At 58.0% G+C, this 23032-nt stretch overlaps 1 protein-coding gene across 16 annotated transcripts in view; it reads right to left on the bottom strand.

Annotated features, from left to right (window-relative positions):
• Positions 1–23032, bottom strand: part of PEMT (phosphatidylethanolamine N-methyltransferase) — an 83652-nt gene that overhangs the window by 50365 nt on the left and 10255 nt on the right. For 8 of the 16 annotated variants that reach the window (XM_053211685.1, XM_053211687.1, XM_053211679.1 and 5 more), the window contains exons 2-4: positions 19193–19300; positions 7223–7319; positions 6951–7096 (exon numbers count right to left, since the gene is read on the bottom strand). In XM_053211685.1, the coding sequence (XP_053067660.1) occupies positions 6951–7096; positions 7223–7319; positions 19193–19285 (336 nt within the window). In that variant the 5' untranslated portion in view covers positions 19286–19300. Of the gene's footprint in view, positions 1–6950; positions 7097–7222; positions 7320–19192; positions 19358–22471; positions 22610–23032 lie in introns of those variants that run through there. The other 8 variants (XM_027047620.2, XM_027047621.2, XM_027047618.2 and 5 more) reach the window with 4 other exon arrangements.

Here is a 23032-nt window from a genome sequence, read left to right as displayed (position 1 = left end):
GAAAACAAGTGAAGGGCTTGGCGGTCGACAAAGGCACTGACAGATGTAAACATCCTAGGCATTTACATCCTGCCCCATCCTGCCTTTGAGCTAGCTGTCATGGGCTCCAGAGGCATAAATGCGGGCTGTGGGGAAGCATGTTCTGGCAGGTGGGGAGCTCTGCCAGCAGGGGTGCGGGAAGCTCGCCTCCAGCTGGGCCCCAGCAAATGGAGCCCTTTCAATGCAAGATTGTATCATCATCAACCAGTGCAGGGTCAGCAGATTTTTTTACAAGAACCCACAGCACGGAAGTGAAAGCGGCTGGGCTGGGGGGAGGGGGGAGGGGGCGGGAGGCATATGTCTATGCATTTATTCACCCAACACTGATAGACTGTGCACAGCCTCTGTGCCATCTGGGGATGTGACCACAGCACGCATCTGCAAGAGTGCGAACGGGCACCCTTCCAAACCCCGCCCAGGGACCAAATCACTGAATTCTCAGAGACCCAACAAGCAGATAGGCTCATTATGCCCATATCACAGAGGAGGAAACTGAGGCCAGCCGGTAAGTGGCAGAGCTAGGATCCACCCCGGGTGTACCCCCCACCATCTCTCCAAGAAGAAAGGTGACATCTAGGAAGAGAAGGCGGCACTGGGAAGTGCAGGGGCGGACGGGCCAGGCACGTGCTGGAGGACAGAGCTGCAGCACACGTGGCTTCTGCCCCCAGAGGGAGCCTGTTCAGCAGTCCGGCGAGGGACCACCTCCTCCAGCGCCAGGACAGCCCAGCACTGACAAAGGCCCAGGCACCCATTTGTCACTGGCTCATGGGACACCCTTGGACAAGTGCCCTCCACCCAGGACAGTTTCCTCTTCTGAAAAGTGAGGAAGAACTTTTCCAGAACCAGTCTTCTAGGCATGCATCACAAAAGAGGGCAGGGGCCCCGTCTCTAAGGTCCGGCAGAGGAGACATTTATTTACAGCCGAGTGTTTGAATCTCCCCCTTTCCTCTGGCGTCTGCAGGACCTGTACTGGGGTGCCATTCAGAGAGCACTCCCGGCTTCTCTGAAGGCTGATTTGGCCTCATCGGCCCTGAGGATGGCGGCCTGTCCATGCTGACCGCCCATGCCTGTCATGACGACCCCGGGGCCCAGTCAGACCCTGAGCTGCCCTCCATTGATGTGTGTCCTCCACAGCTGGAGCAGTCTGTTGTGCGTTAGGCTCTCTGAAAACGTGTCTGTAGCGCCCTCTCCAGACCGTCTGGCTTACTCATTTCACATATGAGGCCTCTAAGCACCGGCCACTTCAATGGGAACTAGGGCTCAGCCATGAGCAGCTGACACATTCCTTGTCGGGGAGAAGACAGGACACATGGGCCGCACATCACACCACCTGCCCAGGCAGTGGGGCAGGGAAATGACAAGGGGGGTGACAGGCAGGTAAGGAGCCTCCCCCAGACCGTGATTCCCGATAACAGGGCCAGGTCTGTTTCAAGTTAACGACACAGTCATCGGGCCATTGGACCCCCAGCCCTGCGACCCCCATTGCCCAGACAGGAAAGCCCCCAGGGGGGGAGCCTGGGTGGCTCAGTCAGTTACACATCCGACTCTTGGTCTCGGCTCAGGTGATAATCGCGCAGCTTCGGGGGTTTGCGCCCCGCGTCGGGCTCTTGTGCTGGCAGTGTGGAGCCTGCTTGGGATTCTCTGTCTCCTTCTCTCTCTGCCCTTCTCCACTTGTGCTGTCTCTGTCTCTCTCAAAATAAATAAATAAACTTTAAAAAATAATACTAATAGGGGCACCGGGGTGGCTCAGCCGGTTAAGCATCCGACTTTGGCTCAGGTCATGATCTCACAGTTCGCGGGTTCGAGCCCCGCGTCGGGCTCTGTGCTGACGGCTCAGAGCCCGGAGCCTGCTTCGGATTCTGTGTCTCCCTCTCTCTCTCTACCCCTCCCTCGCTCACACTCTGTTTTTCTTTCTCTCAAATATAAATAAACATTAAAATAATAATAATAGTAATAAAGGAAAGTCCCGAGGGAAGGGTCTGGTTGGGGGTACCAGCCACGGCCGGGACTGTTCCGGGACAGAGCCTGCCTTCCGGCGGATTCCTGTGTGCTGTCCAAAGCCTCCTCCTTCCTTCCAGAGGCCTCCCGAGCTGAAGAAGAGAGCTGAGGTGCCCTTCGTTTGCAGGGAAAGCCCCCGGTGGTGTTAATGGGGGAAGTGAGAGCCTCTGTGGACTATGCTGTCACCACGGCCCATGGGCTGCCACCTCTCACAGGGAAACAGAAACCAAGACTGTGTCTTCAGCAGGAAGCAGGATGCTGAAAAGACCTGGAGAAGCCCACAGCCCCAGCAGGTCCCCAGGGCCCTACCAGAGCTCTACACCTCGGACCCCGCATCCCTCCTCCGTCTCGCTGGACCCCTGGCTGCCCCCAGAGCCTTTGGCGCTCACCGACCCCTCTGACCCCTGCCTCTGTGGAGCCTGTCGGTTTGCCCAGCCCTCCCCTCGTGGGGACGCACCCATGCAGGGGGCTCACTCCTCCCATGGCTTCCCCTGCGTGGAGCCCACGCCTCAGACTGAGCCCCAAGCCCAACAGCCCCGCACTGGGCTCTGCTGGCCTTTGTCCCTACCCCATGCTTCATTCTGCAAAGGACGTGGGGTGCTGACGAAAATGCACACAGCAGACCGACCAGAAATGAGAAATAAAAAATGGCGCTTGGACCAAGGCTGGTGATGCACATGGAAAGACCCGGAGGAAGAGAGCCGGGGGCTGGCCCAGGAGCCCTGAAGGCCATGGCCACGGGAAAGTCATTTCCAGGAGTCTCGTTCTGGAACTGTGACAGGGATGCTCTAGCAGAACATAGCAGACCGTGGGTTCACCGGGCTCTGGAATTGGCTTCCTATTTGTCTCTAACACCTGCCAGCTCCCAGAGCTGTGTGGAGCAAGTGCCCTGAGAGTGTTTGCGGGATGAAGGGTGCGAAGCAAACCTCAGCAGGACTGCAGGGTGGGCGGTGGGGGGCGGTGGGCAGAGTGGAGCAGAGAGCGGTGCTGCGGGAGCTGGGTGCCACGACGGGCCGCGCTCCCCAACCTGGGCAGAGGCAGAGGTCCAGGACTGGCAGGTGTTCCCTCGGGGCGGGGACCTGGGGGAGGTAGCCCTTGGTAAAGGCACCAGCATCCCAGGGCCCGTGGAGGCTAAGTGATTTGCTCAGGGCCAGCAGGACCAGGACTGGAGGCCAGGCAGCCTATCTAAGGCCACGCCCGTCCCTCAGTGGCACTCCGCGGCAGGAAGTTGCTGGGAAAGGGGGTCCACTGGCCAGGAGCCTGGTGTGAGTGAGGGATGGAGAACATTTAGCTAGATTGCAGTTGAGGGCTAGACTCCTTGCCATAGGCCTCTGGGCCTTCACACAACAGTGGGTCCTCAGAAGCGTCCAAAAGCCAGTGTCACAGGCATGAAGGGTGGACGGGCCATCATGGTGGGTGGGGAGGCAGTTTGGATGGCGTATTTGGGGCTCTGGAGTGGGGTGAACATTCAGGCCTGTCGGCGAGTCATGGCTAGGATCCCCAGGAAACCCGGGGCACAGGATAGAGCCAGAGAACAGCCTCAAATACATAGAAGCAGAAAAGACTGTACTATAGGGGCACCTGGGTGGCTCAGTTGGTTAAGCATCAGACTTCAGATCAGGTCATGATCTCATGGTTCATGAGTTCGAGCCCCGCATCGGGTTCTGTGCTGACAGCTTGGAGCCTGGAGCCTGCTTCAGATTCTGTGTCTCCCTCTCTCTCTCTGCCTCTCCCCACTCTCTCTCTCTCTCTCTCAAAAATAAACATTAAAAAAAAAAGACTGTATTATAGCCTACCTCCCCCAGTTTCTACATGGGGAAACTGAGGCTCAGAGTGGATGAGCCTGTCCCAGCTGCCAGGTGGTCAGTACATGGCTGGATTGGAACCGCACAACGAGGTTCCGTCACCCACACGCTCCTGGGGCCCGGGTGACCCTCCTGGATCGTCAGAGCCTTGGAGCCCTACTGGCCACTCTAGCTCACCTGATGTCTCGCCAGACCTGCCAAGACCCGGCCTCGTGGCCAATCACAGCAAAAACACAGCTGGCCCAGGCTGCAAGGCTCCCAGATGGCCAGGACCGGGACGAGTCTCTGGTGCAACACCCCCCACACCACCACTGCCAGTCCAAACGGTGACCAGCAGGTATCCGACACAGCCCAGCGGGCAGGCCCTGGGTGCAGCAGGGAAAGGCTCCAACATCGCGCCCCTGGGCACATGGCCTGGCCATGCCTGGGAAGGGCAAGCCCCGCGTGACGGTCCCCTGACCGCACCACCCCCACCTGTGGACCACCAGGCCCTGGGCCCTACCCCTGATGCATATGTTTCCTCACCAAGGAAACTGAGGAGCAGAGGCAGGTCTATGCAGCCCCACGGCCCTGTCAACCACGCTATGCTTGCCTAAAGCAGGACTGAGAAGGGCCAGGAGGAGGACGACGGTGCAGAGCCCCCAGGTGCAGGCATCAACGCCTTGTGACCAAGTAGGCCCTGACACAAAGCCACACACAGCCAGGAACAACGCAGGGACGGGGCCGGGGTCTCTGACGTGCCCACAGATCCAGTGGGCGTCATGCCTCCCGCCTCCATCGGCTCCCTGCCACCCCCAGCGCAGGTACAAACTCCCCGGAAGGCCCCCGAGACCACCCATCCAGCCTCAGCTCCCACCACCACCCCCGACCCTCCCGAGCCTCGGATGAGGTGCGGCCCACTCTCCTCCCACCTCTCCTCCACTCACACTGCCCCGTGCTCCCGCACACTTGCCCTCCCCACTCTGGAACTGCCCTGTCACCAGCCATCTCCATGGGCCCTGGAGCCTGGGCCCAGCTGGGCACAGGCCAGGGACCCGGCGGCCACGAGCGATGTGACCAGCAAAGGCCAGAACTTGTGTGCATGCTTTCCCATCTCTTCCGTCCCCTACAAACAATTCCCTGCCCCTTCCTCCGGACCCCATGGTCACATCACATGATTGGCAGGGCCAGCATGCCGGCCAGTCACCAAGCATTTCCCCGGCAGCGGTCAGACGGGACCCAGACAACAGCTCACACTTATCTGGCTTTGACTCCGCCTGGCACTGCCCTGCGTTCTGCACGTGGATTACTTCACTCATCTCACCACAACCCTGGGACAGAACCTTACAGTGAACCTGTTTCACAGATGAAGAAACCGAGGCACGGAACTTAGGTTGAGGACTTCGCCTGAGGTCGTGCGGTCAGTAGCCGGTCATGACTTGGACCAGGCCATCGCCTCCCAAGCTGGGTGGGAAGGCCCCTGCAGGCCTGCCTGAGCCCGTCCCGAAGGACGAAAGCCACAAAGCTGCAGGACAGCTCCACAACAGAAGCTCCCGGCCGCCAGGCCTTGAAGAGCTGCCAGGCACAAAGGGGACAGTAAGAAAGAGCAAGCCGCTGAGCTGGCTCAGGTACTGTTCTACCTACCTTCTGGTCCAACCCTTGAGGCCCTGACTACTGTACCCATTTTACAGATGAGAAAACCAAGGCTCCGAGAAGCCAGAAATCTTGCCCAGGTCCCTCAGCTAAGAGGTATCATCAGCGAGACAGCTTCATATGCTCAGAAACGCACGCCCCACCCCTCCCTGGCCCGGCAAGATGGGCCAGGGGGACTTGTGGGGGGACAGGGGAGGGGGACATGACTGCCCTGAGCTCCTGAGGCTGAGCAGACCGAGGACGGGCCACGAGGACACCTGTGTCAGCCCTACCCCAGCAGAGCCTTCCCTTCCAGGTGGCTGGCCTTCGTGGCCACGCACTTGTGGCCCTGCCCACAGGTAATCCACGTGCGGTCATAATATTGACACGGGCAGCATCTACAGCAGCCCAGAAGCCGAGCTGCCCAGAAGTCAGTGCAGGATACACTCGAGCACCCCAGGCTCCAGGGGCAGGGGGGGCCGCAGGGCAAGATCCCAGCAGGTGTTCTGAGGGCCTCTTCCCGCCAGCAGGGCCCCAGCGTTCTGCCTCATCCAGGCCAGGCCATGCTGCCACTGAGGGCTGTGTGTGCACCATGCAGGCCCTCCAGGGGACAGGATGGGGGCAGCAGGGTAATGCGCAAGAGCAGAAGCCCCAGCTGCCAGGCCCAGTTCTGCTCCCACAGCTGTGCGACCACGGCAGGCCAAGCAACCTCTCTGGTCTTCGGCTGCGGCTTCTGGAGAATCCGGGGCGGTGCCCTCCGCGGACGGCACTGTTCCTACCTAGGGCTGCTCTGCCCCTTCACTGTAGGCCACCGTCTCTTGGTCCCTACCCTCAAAGACTGGTGGGGAGATACAGAGCAGGGCCACCGCATCCAACCAGCTGGCTGACCGGGGCAGGTGCCCACCCCTACCCACCTCCTCTGTGACCACGCCCAAGATTCCTACCTACGTGACCAGAGACAGATTCTACAGAACAGAACACAGAGGTGTCTGCTCGGGACAGTACCAACGCCCTTCTCCAATGTTCTTCATCGCTAAGAAAAGAAAGCCTCGAGAAGGCACTAGTGCCTCGGACGCCTTATAAAAAGGTCCGCTGAGGCTGAGCGGTCTTTCTCGCAGAAACAGGGGAAAAGCTGAGGGGCCGGCTCAGCCTGCCATCCTGCAGGAGATGGGGCACACAGCTAAGGGTTCCCACGTGTTTGTCAAGGTCACCGCCATTCGCCGCTGGGCACAGGTGGGGAGAGGGGGCTCCATGCTCTGCTCAGCAGGCAGGCAGGGTCGTAGAGGCAGCACAGGTGGTCCCACGGGGTGGGAAAGAACTCGGATGTGCGCCCTTCCTCGGCAGTGAACCACGGCCCAGCTCAAGCTGCCTTTCCCGGGGCAGCACGTCCTCTGGGGGCTCCCCGGGGCCCTCAGCATACATCTGACCCTGGAACTGCTGGGGCGCCTCCGGGGAGACCAACCCACCCTGCCCCTAGCCTCATGCAGGCACGCAGACCTCGAGAACCGGTGGCTGGTAACGAGTCACACCCTGCTGATGGCATCCAGCCCAGGCCGGGTGGGAAGGGGTGGGCACAGGCAGGAGGGTACAGGCTTTCCTAGACAGCAGGGGCTTCTGGGCCTCACCGGGACCCATATGAGTTCCTGTGGGTATGGCAGGCAGGGGGCCAGGGGACGGGTCTCAGCACTTCAGCGGCACTGGGCAAACCCTCTCCCCTCACCTCACCCCTCCCACGGAGATGTGACCACCACTGGGGCTCTGTGACCCACCGTGCTCGCCACCAGGATACTCGAGAAGTCCCAGGCTTTTGGAGGGAGAAGAGCAGACCCCCCCCCCTTTCGTCAGGAAGAAGGGGCAAGTCTGGGCCTGAAATAGAGGCATGGTCAAAAAGGCAATGAAAACTTCATGCGCAAATAGGGACGCCTGGGTGGTTCAGTCGGTTAAGCGTCCAGCTCGATCTTGGCTCAGGTCCTGATCTCATGTTTTGTGAGATTGAGCCGCACGGCGCAGAACCTGCTTAAGATCCCCCCCTCCCCCCCTCAATAAATACATCAACTCTTAAAAATAATCAAAGAAAAAACTTCATGAGCAAATAAAACTAAAAGTTACAGTAGCCTCCGATACGTGTGCTTTTCCCACGACCATCAAACAATTAACTCGGATAACCATCCCACGAGACTGCCCCTAACGTCTGATGCCGAGTTCAAGTCCGGTGGTCATCCATGCTTCCGACCGATGCATATAAATTAGGGGGTCCAGTGACCACCTCCTCCTCCCCCAGTTTGATTAATTTGCTAGGGCAGCTCACAGAGAAAAATTCACTTCCAAGGTTACCAGTTTATTATGAAGGATGTTAACTCAGGAACAGCCAGGGGGAAGAGATACAGAGAGCGAGGTGTGGGGAAAGGGTGTGAAGATTCTTTTTTTTAAACGTTTATTTATTTATTGGGGGGGAGGGTGGTGGGCAGAGAGAGAGAGAGAGAGAGAGAGAGAGAGAGAATCCCAAGCAGGCTCCATGCCAGGGAGGAGCCCAACCCAGGGCTCGATGCCATGAACTGTGAGATCGTGAACTGAGCCAAAATCAAGAGTTGGAGGTTTAATTGATTGAACCACCCATCCCAAGGGTGTGGAACGTCTATGCTCCCCAAGGCTGCCACTCTCCCCTAAACTCCACATGTCCACCAACCTGGGGAAGCTCTCCAAACCCTTTTGGGTCTTTATGGAGGCTGCATTCCACAGGCATGAGAGATCAAAGCATTGTCCACGGGAACTGAACTCAATCTCCAGCCTCTCTCCCCTCCTGGGAGGTCGGGGATGGGACTGGAAGTTCCAACTGTCTACGCAGGGTTGGCTCCACCGGTACCCAGCCTTAGGTGACCCAGGGACTTCCCATAAGATACCTCATTAACATAGCAGAGACTTTTTTTTTGCGGCTCTCATCGCTTAGGAAATTCAAAGGCTTTAGGAAGCCTGTGCCAGGAACAGGAATGAAGACCAAATGTATGTTTATTATAAATCACCTAACTCCTTCTGCTCGTACTTGGCTTTATTGCTTACAAATCCCCTCCATGCCTCTTCATCGTGTAATGCCCATGACAGCTCTGCCTGCCGTATGGGCGGACAGATGGGGACTCAAGGCAAAGGGACTGATGCCTATTACGTGCCCGGAGTGTCACCCGCCCACCAAGCTGTATTCCCATCTAAGCCACAGGATAACCCTGAAGGATAACACCCCCCGTCCCCAGTCATGAAGCCGAAGGGCTGGCATCCTCACGGTCCTCACTCCATGATCCTCTGCCTGTGAGCACAGCCCTGGAAGGCTGGAGAACCTCACACTTGCTGTGTGTGCCATTTCCCGGCCAGTTGGGAATCAATTCAAATGTCGTGCCGCAGTGGCCAGGAGGGTGAGAGCAGAGGCTTCTGCATACCCAGCCAGCACGAGCGGGCCCACCAAGTGGCATTTGCAAGCAGGGGCATTGGGACAGAGTGAAAAGTAGCAAAGATGTGTTAGCAGGCGGGGTGACCACCTAAACACCTGCAGAGCCTTGTACGGGGTTAGAGCCCCGGACAAGAGGCACCTGACTTTGGAAACTACCGTTGGGACATTTGCATAGGCTCCACCTCCCACCCTCTGCTCCTTGCCTACCCCCCCCCCCCCAGGCCCTTCCTAATTCCCCATTTTCTAACAGCTGGCCTGGATTCTCCACTCCTCTCCACCCAGGACTTCCAGACCAGCTGCTCAGCTTTGGTTCCAGCCTCTCTTCATGATCTCTGCCCCCTGCCCAGTGCACACCTCAGTGTCTCCCAGTCAGTCCAGGCTCCCTGGACCACCAAAACCTCAGGAGCCCAGCACCCCAGGCCTATACTGTCCCCTTGTTGAACAAACTACAATTGTTATCCCATGTCCAGCAGGCACACATGCATGGGAGCCTTCCCTGAAATGCAACGGGGCATCACCCAGGGGCTTTGGAACCCAAGCCCCACATTGGTCACGGCGCCTGACCACCTCCCATCTTAGCCCTCTTGAGTCTCCCTGTGCCAAGACAGGGAAGGAGGAGGGCAGGAATCGGAGACAAAGGTGGCAAGAGCGGGGCCGCCTCTCAGGCAGCTTGGTGAACCGGAACTCCCCAGCAAGGCAGAGGCACCCAACAACGTAGGAGAGCCTGCGGGTACCGCTTGGTGAGGCGTGGCCCCAGAGCACTGGCCAGCAACGTGCATCCCCCTCATCTTCTGAATCAAAGTCTCTCCCTGGCTGATTCCTGACTCCTGGGGACAAGGAAGGGGTCACCAGCTCTAGAACTCCCTCTCCAAGGGGTATCTGTAGGCCATGGAAACTTTCTGGGCAGGAGATTCTGGAACAAGTGAAAGCACTTGGCCTAAAGCTTGGGGAAGTGGCTGGAAGGATAAAGGCCCTGGGAGTTTCCACTGATGCAAGAGCTCTTCTGGGCGTGCCTGCAACCAGACAGCCCCCACGGCTGCCCCTCCTCCGAGCCAAATATGACACCGGACACTTCATGCCTCCAAACCCTTTTGCACCCATTCCCTCCCCGACAGCCTTGCTGCCAGATGGCAAGGAAATCGGGCAAAGGCTGCTCCCCCAGACCTAAGATGAGGCAACTGAGGTCTAGGGAAGCAAAGTGACTTGCTCCGCTCACAGAGCAAGTTAGCAATAAAACGAGACAAAAAACTCAAGCCCTGGAAATTTTCCATGGAATCTCGGCCTCAGAAGAAGACCCGGGAAGGAGGCAGAGCCAACAACACCAGCAGGCCAGCTCCTAGGCTGCTAAAACGCTCATGGCTGCATCTCATTACTTCCCGACAGGGCACTCAGGGGGGCATTAGTGGAGTCAGGACCTGCCACCCTCCTCACAGATGGAGAAAGGAAGGCATGACCTTGCCTGGCCCACCACTCCCCAGGCTACTCAAAGCTCACCCTCGATGAAGGAAGGACACGTTTCCATCCACCCCTTCTAGCGCTGGGCTAGACCCTGTCCTGAGCTCCAAGACACCGTCCTCCACTTCCAGGAGCACTCAGTCTGAGGGAGGAGGCGAAACATGCATGCACAGGGCACGTGGGCGAGCAGAGCAGCTGGGCGGGAGAGCCACAGAGGGGATGCTCAGCCCTGTCTGCTCGGGCTCAGGGCTCAAGGCAGGCTGGCACAGAATACCCAGGAAAGGCTAGGGTAATAAAATTCTGCCCTATACCCCTCCATGAGGGAAGGATCCCAGGATGTCCCCTTCCCCAAGCCACTCAGCCAGGAGCCCTTTCCAACGTGCACATTTCAATCCCACACGTACTAACAGTGCCTCATGCCCTCACAAAGCCACAAAGTCCAGAACGAAAAACAAATCATTAATGGAAAAAGGTGCTTGGACCCCCACCCCCCACCCGGCACGGAATTTGTAAGAAAACTCAAATGGCATCTCCAGAATATCAGGAAGCTGAGAGCAAAGATGAGGTCATTGCAGAAAGCTGGGTCCACCAGTGTTTCGCCCGGGCTTCACGTAGGAGACAGCCTCCTTCTGCTTTTCCCACTTCTGCTCTTAACTATGTCGCTCCAAGGGATCCTGGCAAAGACTGTGAGCTGACCCAGTTCGAGGCGCCGTATGCACTTCATCACCAGGTTGCTCAGACACAGAGAATCTAAAGTTAGACATGGCCAATGTCACGACGTTCCCCCGCCAGGCCACTGCCCGCAGCCCCACAGAGTGACGAGTGCAGCTCTCCGTTCAGACAGGGATGGGGCCGCAGGGGTGGCCAGGACTTCATCCAGCTAAAAACACCCATCTACTCCCTGGCTCAGAAAAGAACACACACACACACACACACACACACACACACACACACACACACACGTCATGGGGCATCTTGCACTTGAGCCGACATTGAGATGTCAGAGGGGCAAAGCACGGGTCCCTGGTGACAAGGAGCTGACCTCCCCAGCCATGGAGCCAAGACCAGACATGCCATTAGTTCTGCAGAATCCAGCTCTGAGCACAGCTCAGGCAGGGACAGGGAGAGTGCCAGGGCTGGGGGAGGGCTATGGTGTCCCAAGTGACACCAGTCATAAGAGACAAGTGGCTGGCCAACCAGAGTTCTGTGCTCTCTTGGCTCTAGGAGCCAAGGTCTCAGTCATGTCCAGCCAGCCAGCCAGCCAGCTCTGCGCAGTGAAAAGCCCTTCCTGTGCCACGGGCTATACCAGCAGGCCCAGCTCAGCATTCCCACAAAGGCAAGACGCACCCTGGCAGAGGCAGATGTTTTCAGATCCGGAAACACAGCCTCAGAGCCCAGTGGGTACATGGCCATGCCCTGGGAGCCAGCTCTCAAAGCCAGGTGGGGTCGAGGGTCTCAGACAGTCTGGGTTCACGCCCTGTCCCAATTCCCCAGCCTGTCTGGATGAGATGCACACACACACACACACACACACACACGCATGTTCGTGTACACTCACACACTCTCACGTGCACGGCCACACACTTACACACTCACACACACACACACACACACACACACACACACTCACTGCCAGCCTATAGCAGACAATCGGGGTTGCAAGCCAGTATTCAGGGTCCTGCCTCCGGGGCCCCAGGCCCATCTGTCCACCTTCTCTCCATACACACCCCCTTCTCTTGGGTCTTCTCAACTCTTGCCCCCACCCTTTGCCCCTGCCACTTGTCTAGAAAGCCCAGCCATACCTCAGCAGGCCTCATGCAGCTCACAAGCCCGGGAGATTCACAACCCCTCTCTTGTCTCCTCTCTTCCAGATTTGTCTCTACCGGCAAGCTTTATTATCAGTCAAGCCCTGACTTTTAGATCGCACTCCCGATAAACGACCTTACCTCAGTGGCCCAAGAGCAGGTTCCAGGCGGGCAGGGACGTCTGCTTCCCCTGGACCCAGCAAAGGGACATTCCAGGGCAGCACTTGGTAAAGTGGGTGGGTCACAGTGTCTCAGAGCTCGATAGGACCTCAGCTGAGGGTCCTCACCTCACAGATGGAGAAACCAAGGCCCAGAGTGGGGTGGGAACTACAGGGGATGGGACCCGGGCCTCCCTCCCAGGGGCCCTCCCAAGGGCCAGGCTGGTGCCCTTGCTTCAGCCCAGCGGCGTCTTCAGGGTCAGCTCCCTGGCACCTATGGGGGTCCTCTGGGGCACCTGAAATTAGCCAATGGATTGCTGGCTGGGGCTCTGAAACCAGAAAATGAGGGAGCAAGGCAAAGGCACACTGAAGGCAGCAGGCCCACCTGCCCTGCTCTGCGCTCGCCTTGCCCACAGCGCCACCTACTGTCCTGCCTTTCTGGCTCCCTCCAGAGTCCCCGGCCGCCAGCTCAGGTACTGAGCCAACAAAACATCCCTCTGCGGAGGGACCCCCCACCACCGGCTAGATGGCCAGTGCCCCTAGTTCCTGGAGAGGAAGAGCTGCCTCCTCCCACACTCACCCTCTGCAGATAGGGTGCCCAACCCAGGACTGACAGGCTCTGGGGATGCAGTAAGTTCAGGGCCAAACCCAGGAGAGGCCTGGCCAACAGGCAGGCTGGCCATCCTGCAGATGCGGGCTGCCCTAGACACAGGCTGTAGATCCTACCCTCAGAGAGAGAAGTCTGAGGCTGGGACACAGTGTGGGACAGCCGGTCGTGGGGGGCTCTGGGGGGGTGGGGGCGGGAGGGGCGCTGCATGTGGACCCTGGAAGGATGGGTGGTGGGTCTCAGGCAGGAGAAACCCCGCAAGCAGGCTTGGGTGTGAGACAGCAGGCACTCCAGGAGGAGCAGAAAGCTGGGCCAGGCTGGCCGGGGGGTCCCCATTCCCACCTGCCGTCCCAGCCGGATCAATAGTAACGCCCCTGTAGCTCTCCCAAGGGCGAGAGTTTAGCACGGGTCCAAACATGCTGATAGGCTCAATCAGCTTTGACGTCCGTGACAAAGCAATCTGCCTTCGATAATAGTTAAGACACCAAAGCCTGCAAACCATTTTCTTTTGTAAACAGCGAGAGGGCTCAAGGCTACCTCATCATCACCTGCCGCTGGCTCGCTGCGTTCTGACTCTGGAGGGAGTTCCCAGAGCTCGAATGGCGCAAGGCTTCGTCTATCTTATCTCTACGGAGATGCCGTGAATAGCTGGGCCCACTGTGTTTCACTCCCCCCCACCACCCCAGATCCCTTCCTTTGCAGAGTCTCAGTACGCAGATGCAAATGTCACAGATGGAGACACCCCCTCCTCCGATGCCATGGCAGAAAACTGGGGAAGAGGCCAGCTGCTGAGAACCCAGTAAACGCTGGCTGCAGGTCTGTGCAGGCAGTGCTGGGCGCACACACGGAGGGGTGAAGCAGAAACTCTGCCCTTCCTCATGGCACACGGTGCCGGGCACAGGCCAGGGTTGGGGGGACAGGGGAGCAAGGCGGGGGCTGCTCCAGCTCTCTTGGAACACTCAGGCCAAGGGGAAGGCCCAGGGGAAGCAGTGACCCCAGAGGGAACACAGGACACATGCAGGGGACACAAAGGGCTGCCTCACTCAGACCAACCAGGGCAACCGTGCCCCTCAGGGACCCTGGCAACATCTGGAGACATTTGAGGCTGTCAGGACACGTAGTGGGTAGAGGCAGGCGACAGTGTTAAACATCCCACGGAGAAGAGGATGGCCCAGAATGTCAACAGTGCCAGTGTTGACAACCTTGACCCGGAGGGTGGGCTGGGGAGGGGGTTTGTGAGAAGCAGGGACAACTGCCTGGAAGAGGTGACACGGGGTATGCAAGAAGCCCCCGGCAAGAGGCTGAATCACCAGGGAAGGGCAGGGACCAGGATGACTGAGTGTGCAGACAACGGGATGCCCAGCAGAGGGGCTCCAGGGGCCGGGGAAAGGGCTCACACCTTCTGCTGGAAGGTGTGGGGCACCTTTAAGCAACTGAGAGCTGGGGCACTGGGTGGTTTGGCCCTGGGCCCTGGCCTGTGTTCGTTCACAAAGGAGGGAGTGTGCGGTGTGGAAGGCTGGAAAGGCACAGGGGGTACCGGGGAACCTGGTTGGAAGGCCACAGTGCTGACCAGGCGAGCAAGTGGACTGCTGAGGACAGGTCCTGGTGGGTGGGTGACAGTGAGGAGTGAAGGCTGGCCCCTGGATCTCTGCCCTGGGCCCCTGGTAGGGGAGCACACAGGGAGGTTCTTGGCCGGAGTTCAAACAGCAAGCTCTCTTTTGGGCCTGGACATGCCCAGGTGGAGCCACAGGTCCTGATGCCCTGAGATGACTAATTGGGAAAAGCCCCAATTAGTCCCCTGCAGCACCTGACCTTTTCACCATTTTAATTACAAACCTATTTGTGACCTCTAACAATGGAGACCAGGCAGCTTTATTCCCTGGGTCCTGCAGGCTCGCGCAGTGCCTGGCACACAGTTTGTTGTGTGCTATGAACGTTTGTGGAATGAGTGAATGAATGAATGAATGAATGAATGAATGAATGAATGAATGAATGAATGACAGACAGGCAGAGGAAAAGCTGTTCACAAGGAACAGCCGAGTGAGCCAGAAAAGCAGTGTGAGGCACAGGGTTTCAAGAAACAGGGAAGGTCAATAGTGTTGGTTTCCCCAAAGCTTCAACAAGGAGAGGGCAGAAGCAACAAAGAGTCCTTTGCGGGGAGAGGAGGGGGCGGGAAGAAGAGAGAGATGGGCCCGGGGCCGGTGCCGGTGGGGAGGATGTGCCTAGGCATCTACCCGCCGACACTGACAAGTGGGCAGGCCCCTCCAGCCAATGGCGTAGCTTCTTCAAGGAGCTACAGCCCCGGGGAGGCAGACAGTGGGCCATGGAAGAATCGGACGGCCTGGAGCCAAGGCCAGGCTTGGCCAGGGCGGCCACTCTCTGTGACTCCAGACATCATCACCAACCCCAGCCATTCCACTGCCCTGAATTCCAGACCCTCAAGGCCTGCGTCCCCACCGAGAATCTCCCAGGCACGGGCAGAACAGAGGTCTCTTCCCCACGGCCCTCAGCCCCTAGGTTGTCCCACGTGGCCATGCCCTCTACAAGTCTGTACCCACACATCCAACCAATTCTCTGACGCTAGCTGGCAGGCGAAGGGGGGGAGGGGGAGTCCTACAATTCAACGCAAGTCTGACACCATCTGCCCAACTCACAGACCTCAGGAAACCATTTTATTTGCTTGATGACCAGTTTATTACAAAGGATACTAAAGGGTAGGAATTGTCACCCAGAGGAAAAGATGAATGGGGGGGGGGGGGCGGACGGGGAAGGGGCGCAGAGTGCCCACGCTCTCTCATGCCACTCTCTTCACATCTTCATGCTCACCAACCCAGAAGCTCTTGGAACCCATCGTTTCAGGTTCTAACAGAGGCAACTGATTACATTATTTGGTAGCCATTGGCTACTGAACTGACCTCCAGCTCCTCCCCCCTCCCCGGAGGTCAGGTGGTTGGTTCCTCTGGCAAGGTTGCACCCTTCCCCAGTCCTTAGGATGGTGTGGGGGGGTCACCTCATTAATAAGTCATTAATAAGTCACCTCATTAACATAACACAAGACACCTTGATGACACTCAGCACCTAGGAAATTTCAAGGGTTCGGAGAGCTGTGAGCCAGATTGAAGACCAAATACCTATTTCTTAGGTCCCAACTAGAACTCTCTTGCACTTCCCCACCAAACCAGGGTAAATCCCGTTGACTCTTCCTGCTCTCAAATCATGCCCGGACTCTGACCACTTCTCCCACTCCCGCTGGTGCCACCCTGGTCCAGGCCACCATTGGGTCAGCAAGCGCTGTGACAGCCTCCAGCCCCGCCCTCGCCCCACCCTCACCCCTCATCTGCTCTTACCAGCCCACGCCAGCCTAGAAAACCGGAGTCAGATCAGGCCATTCATTCCACGGCTCCCCACTCAGAAACCATCGCACGTGCTGCCCACGGTCTACAAGGCCTGCTCTGTTAGGCCAGCCCCCTCCCTGACCTGCCGCCCTCCACGCTCTCTCTGTCGGATTCCAGCCTTGAAACCACTCAGGACTTTTGCACTTGCTTCCTCTTCTCCAGATACCCGAGGGCTCCCTCCCACACGAGGGCAGGTTTCTGCTCAAAGGTCACCCCTGCCCTGACCAGCTTCCCCCCTTTCCCTGCCTCATCGCCCCCCCCCCCCAGCCCCATCCTGCTGTATGCAGTGCGTGTTTTTACCCACACGGTGTCTGCCTCCTGGAACGTCAGTTCCTTTAGAACCAGGGCAGTGTGCCGCCCGCGCCTGGCATGCAGTGGGCCATCAGTAAGTAAGAGGTGAGTGGACCTCTTGGAGGCTGGTTTCCCAAGGGGATAATAACAGCCTTTGCTGTGACAATCAGCTGAAATCCTGCATGAACCGCACTCAGCACAATGGCCAAGCACGGGGAGGGAGGACTGAATCAATGCTCATCAAAGGCTTTCACAGGTGTGACCTCCCTTACTGCTGGGATTCTCGTCCCCAGGGTGTCACAGAGCTGGGGTCCCACTCAGACCAGTTCTTCCAGCCTCCCGGTCCCGTTCCCACTGCCCAGCCAGCGGCAGCCCGCTAAACCACAATGTGTTTCCGTAACTTCTCCCATTCTGAACCGACCGAAAAGCTCTCCCTCCCGCTAATGACCACACACCGTGCCAGCGTACAACTTCTGCAGAAACAAGGCAAATCAAACGCTACGACAAAAGAAACAAGCCTTACGGCGAGCGCACAGACACGAGCTGCCTGCCTCGCAAATCTTAAGCACCTCAACCTGGCTGTGGGCCACCAAGTGACTTCAAAACGAACTTGCAAAACCACACTGTTGGAAGGCCCAGCGGGAAATAATGGAAGGGGCTTGTGCATGAAAACGTGTCCCGGAGACCCACTGCGCACCACCCAGCAGGCCGGCGAGCCGAGCCCCCAGCGCGGGGAGGCCAGTGGGACTGGCGGTCAAAACCAGGCCTTCCAGGGGAGGACGGTGAACAGGGGAGAGCACTGCACACTCCTAGCCGACTGCAGGTTCTCCTCGCAGGGACCAACAACCTGTCTCATACCCTGCACCAGTTTCCTGTGGCTGCTGTAACCAATCACCACAAACCAGGTGCTTTAGAACAACAGGAATTCACGTTCTCACAGCTCCGTGGGCCACAAGTCCAAAATCTGTGTCTCTAGGCCAAATTAAGGAGCCAGCAGGGCCCCACTCTCCCAGAGGCTCTAGGTGAGAATCCAGTCCTGGCCTGTGCCAGCTTCTGGTGGCCCCGCCTTGCCCACCCGCGGCCCCGCCTTCCTTGGCTGGTGGCCGTATCACTTCAGTCTCCAAAGCCAGTGTGTTCACATCTCCCTCTGCGCCCCACCCTTATAAGGACACACGTGACTACATTTCAGGCCACCCCAACAATCCACGGCAATCTCCCCATCCAGACATCCTTAATACCTGCAGAGCTCCCCTTTTCTGCCATCCAAGGTAAACCTTTACAGGTTCCAAAGATCGGGGTGTGGACATCTTTCGGGGGCCATTTTTCAGCCTGCCACATACCCTTTTTACCCTTCATTGTCTTGTGCTGCCAGAGGAAAGCTGGGGGGTGGGGACGGTGAGTGGCAGAGAAGGAACGGAGAGCAGAAATGAACAGGGAGGCGGTCCCGTGTGGGGTGTGGCGGGGGTCCCCGAAGTCCCGAGGAATGGTTTTAGGCAAAGCAAGCCCTCAGAGTTCATCCTGCCCCTCAGGTCGCCTTCAGCCGGGGGCCGCCACCAACCACCTCAGCGTGGGCCCAGCGTGTTCAGGGCGGCCAGAGGAGGGACAGAACATTCCGAATGTGGCCTCCTTGGGATGAGCAGCCCCGCCCCCACCCCATCCCCCACTCCCACCCACCTCTGACCTCCCCGGATAGAGAAAAGACCTAACTCATAAACCAGATGAAAAACATGTCCTGTTCTGCCCCTGGGACCAAGTGGTCACCTGAAATGAAAACAGTCTGGAACAGCGTGTTGCTAACGCTGAGCTTGGCCTTATTCTTCAGGCTACCCTCAAGGGTGATCACAGGATGTCCGTGGCTCTGCATCAGCAAACCCGAGATCAGGCACAGGGCAGGAGCCTCAGGGGGCACCGCTGCCGCCCCTTTCCATGCTTCCAGAAACCCCACGAGCTTCCCCCACATCCTGGCAGGGGCCAGGAGAGACTGTCCTGCATTCCCACACCTTCCTCAGAGGGTTCGGGGCCCCCTTCCCACACAGCCTGGTCCCACCCGGCTCTCCGTGCTCCAAGCGTCCCCTGGACGTCCCCTGGACCCACAGAAGAACCGGGTGCTGCTCTGTCTCCTGTTTTCGCTGCCACCCAGCACACAAAGTCCAGCGATGTGCAGACCCTTTTGCAGGAAGCCTCATTCAGGACAAATAATCATGTTTCTGGAGCACATCCGAGGGGGCGAGGATTCCCAAGAAAGCGGCTTCCCTGCGAAGCATGGCAGAGGAGGAGGGCAGCCCCCAAGCCGAGGCCGTCTACTTCACGGAGGAGGAGGCTGAGATCGTCGGGCACAGCTGGGCAGCCGCATCACAGGACAGCCCCACTGGCCCAGCCCACAGCAGCCCAGGGCTGTCGCTGTCAGGATGCTGTGGGATCCCCCAAATGAGGGGCTTCCCTGGTCCGCATCCCCTACCTGGGCTCTGAGACTGATGGGGAAACAGAAAGGACGATTCCACGCTGGCAGAGACAGACGTGGGGAGGGAAGAGCCATCCATCTGTCCGTCCGTGCAGCTGGCCCAGATAATATGGGCGCAGGGTACTTACCACATTCCAGAAGAGCGGGTTGAAAGTGATGGTGAGGATAGCAGCCACAAAGCAGGGATCCGAGGGGTCCACGTAGCCCAGCAGCCGGGTCATAACGCAGAGGTCTGCCTGCAGGGACACAGCCAGCGTCAGCAGGAGACCTGCCCAGTCCCCGCCGGCCCCCACCTGCGGGACAAGGAGTGACAAGCCTCCGGAACTCGGAAACAAAGTTACCCTCCGGGAACACGCCGGGAGGCGCGGGCACAGGCAAGTCCAGCGAAGGTTACTACTGTGTAATCATAAAACGGAAGATAAAAGGCGAAAGCCAATCAGCCGTGTGGTGCCCTGTCGAAGGGTGGCCAGGCTTGCAGCAGCAGAGCGGAGTGCGGGGACGCTATGCCCGGAAATCGGTGGCTCTGAGACAGGATGAGCAGCCAGCACCCTGCAGGGGGGAGTGACCCCGCCAGGACCAATGTCTGGGTCACCAGGTGCTGTCACTGGGACCGTGCAGAGGGCTTTGGAGCAAAGCCGAGGGGCTGGCAATCAGGTAAATGCAAACTGAAGCAACATTAACGAGCCTCCTCTCGCCAAACCTGACGACACATAGTCTTGAGTGCTGAGGAAGGTGTGAACTGAAAGCTGTGCTCCTACTGCCTGCGATTTCACTCCCGAGCACCTGTCCCAGAACACGCCCATGAGTGTGCAAAGCGCATGTGCAAAGATGTTTCCATCTGGCACGCCTGTCACGAAAAGCATGACCACTTAGCTGTCCACCTGTGGAAGAAGGATAAATGGAATGTGGCCCATTCCTAACGGAGCGAAACTACAGAATTTAAACAAACTAGCCGTTTGTGTCAACTTGCGACATATATATATATATATATATATATATATATATATATATATATATATTTTTTTTTTTTTTTAAACGTTTGTTTATTTTTGAGACAAAGAGAGACAAAGCATGAATGGGGGAGGGTCAGAGAGAGGGAGACACAGAGTCTGAAACAGGCTCCAGGCTCTGAGCTGTCCGCACAGAGCCCGACGCGGGGCTCGAACTCACGGACGGCGAGATCATGACCTGAGCCGAAGTCGGCCGCTCAACCGACTGAGCCACCCAGGCGCCCCTCATAATGTTGGCTTTGATGGTATTTTCTGTTCTGTTTCGCTTCGTTTGGGGATCCTAATAGTATCCTTTCAAGGAATATCTCCGTCTCTACCTTTCTTGGGGATTGAGTAGGCAATGCTCCTGACCTGGTCGGCCCCACAGGTCACCCAGCCCTGGAGGACAAGCAGCCCCCTCTACTCCAACTCTTGCTTCGCCGAGCCCCCTTCTCCCGGTGTAACTCAGCCTGCCATCTAGACAGTGCCCAAGAGTGTGGCATGGGAAGATTCTGGAAAGTCACTGAGCATGGAGGACGCGGCCCGGCACATCCTTCCCAGGCAAGGGCAAACCTTCACCTCTACGAGGCCAAGGGCAGAGCTAAGAATGAATGAACCCAATGCATGAACCAGCAAAGCCACAAAGGCACCACTAAGTAAACACGTGGATAAGGTGACTGGGGGGCAAAGTGGCCACACGGGCACACAAGCCCATTATTAATAAACAAATGACGCAGGAGGACCCACTCAGCGAATGGGGAAGGGTGACATTCAAACAGACCCTGGCCTCACAGCGACCACAGCCTCTGGGCACCCCGGGCGCTGCCAACACCCACGAGGCCGGAAACCCCTTGGCCTGCCTTCCAGCTTCCTCCTCCGTCTGCTCCCAGGTCAGAGGTCCCCCCGCGCCAGTACCAAGCTGTCAGGACAGGCCCCTCATGAAGCCTCGGGCCATGACAGAAATTCCAAGTTGCCCCGGAGCACACGCCAGGAGAGGCGGAGCCACTCATGAAGGACAAAACAGCCAGAACAGGCCTCAAAACAGGCTGCCCACCCTAGAGAGAGACATGCACACCTCAGCCCCAAAGCCTCTAGAACCTGGGACTGAACCAAAGGGCGTTCTGTCTTCTGTGTGAAAAGAAACATTCATCAAGCACCCGGGCCTGGAAGGACCCGCCCGTTGAGAGTCTGTGATGGGGTTGAGGGTGGGGTTGCGGGGGGGGGGGGGGGGGGGATGGAAGGAGAGCTGGTCTGGGGAGCCACCAGAGTGCTGCTCTGGGCCTGCTCAGCCACTTACAGAGCAGCACCTGCCCCACTGCCCCTCCTCCCCGGTCCCCATCTCAACCCTCAACACCCAGCCACAACTTGCCCATCATTGACCCTTCTCCCCTCTCGTCCATGACTCCGATATGTCCGTTGACCCCACTGATCCCACTGCCCTCAGGCTGGGGCACTCTAGCCCCAGCCAGCCTCCCATGCCTCACCTCCTGCCATGCTCTGATCCCCAGGCCTCCTCCCCTGCCCTGGGCTCACCCATCCCAGCGCTCACTGACAGGCGACGAACTCCCCTGCGTCCATCTCACCTGCCACCCTTCCTGCCCCACCCTATCACTCACACCAAACACCTTGCTCCAGACCCTTTTACCATGGGTCTGCACATGTCTGAAATACTCTCCACGCCTCTGACACCTCTAGGCAAACTCCCACTCATCCCTCAAGACCCAGTGGGAGCCTCTCCTCTAACTTCACCCAGGGCACTCTCTTTTGTGCCCTTAGTGTCCACCCTGTTATGAGGATTTGGTCATCTGTCCCTATAGCATAATCGTTCCTCCAGGCTAAGGGCCATTTTTTTCCTCCCTCTCTGTATCTTCCACGAGTGGCTCTCATTTCATCACGAGCAAAAAGCAGGGGCTAAAGGTACCTCCCTAAGGGGCCCTCCAGCTCAGCTGCCTGTGCTCCTGGGACTCCGATCCCCTCCCTCCTGGTTTCAAACTGAAGGCAGGAAATTGCCCAAGTGGCCACCGTGGAGATTCTGCCGGTGGACAGCCGGCAGGCGGCCGGCGGATCCCTCTGCTTCTGAGGCCGCAGATTCACCAGCCGCCCAGATGCGGTGCTTCGGAAATATTTTTACGGCATCTTTTACACTGGGATATCAAGCAGTGTTCACAGGCATTGGCGGGAGGTGGTTTGGCCAGACCAGGGGCGGGGTAGGGCTTTCTCAGGTTCTCAGAAACCCCAGGGATGGGATCTCTTCAAGACAGGTCAGTCTCCCTGGGTGGGGCCTGCCCGTCCGTAGGGTGTACAGCTGGGTGGGAGGTGTGTGTAGAGAGGAGCACCAGGGATTACTAGGAGTCCTGAAGCCCTGACCCCCCCTTCCCTGAATTCCACTACCCATCGTCCCCTCCAGATACTACTCACCCCATTTATCAACTCTATAAGCCAGGCGTCCTCACGATCCATCCACCCACGGCTGCCCACAAAAGGTCCTCTAAGACCCAGGCTTGCCCTCTGAATCATCAAACAGCGGAGCTTAGGGCCAGCACACCTGACACGTGAAATGTACTTTTCACCCTTGCTAGCTTTCACAAGAGCAGACACTTCCCACGGGAATTCATACGGCAACGGGACAGACAAGGATTTTATTGTTAGCCAGACTCCCTTTTAGGGCCACTGTTCTTCTAAGCCAGAACTCTCTGTTCCTGTTCGCCTGCCCTCCAACACAGTTAAGGCAGCGTTTGCTCATGACAATGAAAAGAACAACAGTCAGGGTCTGCAGCTGGCAGTGGTCTATTCTCACGAAGTACAGAGAAGTAAAATATCCTCTCCCACAGCCCTCCCTCCAGCCCTCTCCCCCGCCATCATCAGCATCCTCATTTCAAGGATAGGCAAACTGCGTTATCTGCGGGTGTGATTCTCAGGGCCCCATTCCATGCCCACACAGCCTGCGCTGCCTTGGGATTCCCAGCTCCTCATCACTTT

This window comes from Acinonyx jubatus, chromosome E1 (genome assembly GCF_027475565.1).
Source record: "Acinonyx jubatus isolate Ajub_Pintada_27869175 chromosome E1, VMU_Ajub_asm_v1.0, whole genome shotgun sequence".
NCBI classification, from domain to species: Eukaryota; Metazoa; Chordata; class Mammalia; order Carnivora; family Felidae; genus Acinonyx; species Acinonyx jubatus.
This window is presented reverse-complemented; position numbering and strand designations above follow the sequence as displayed.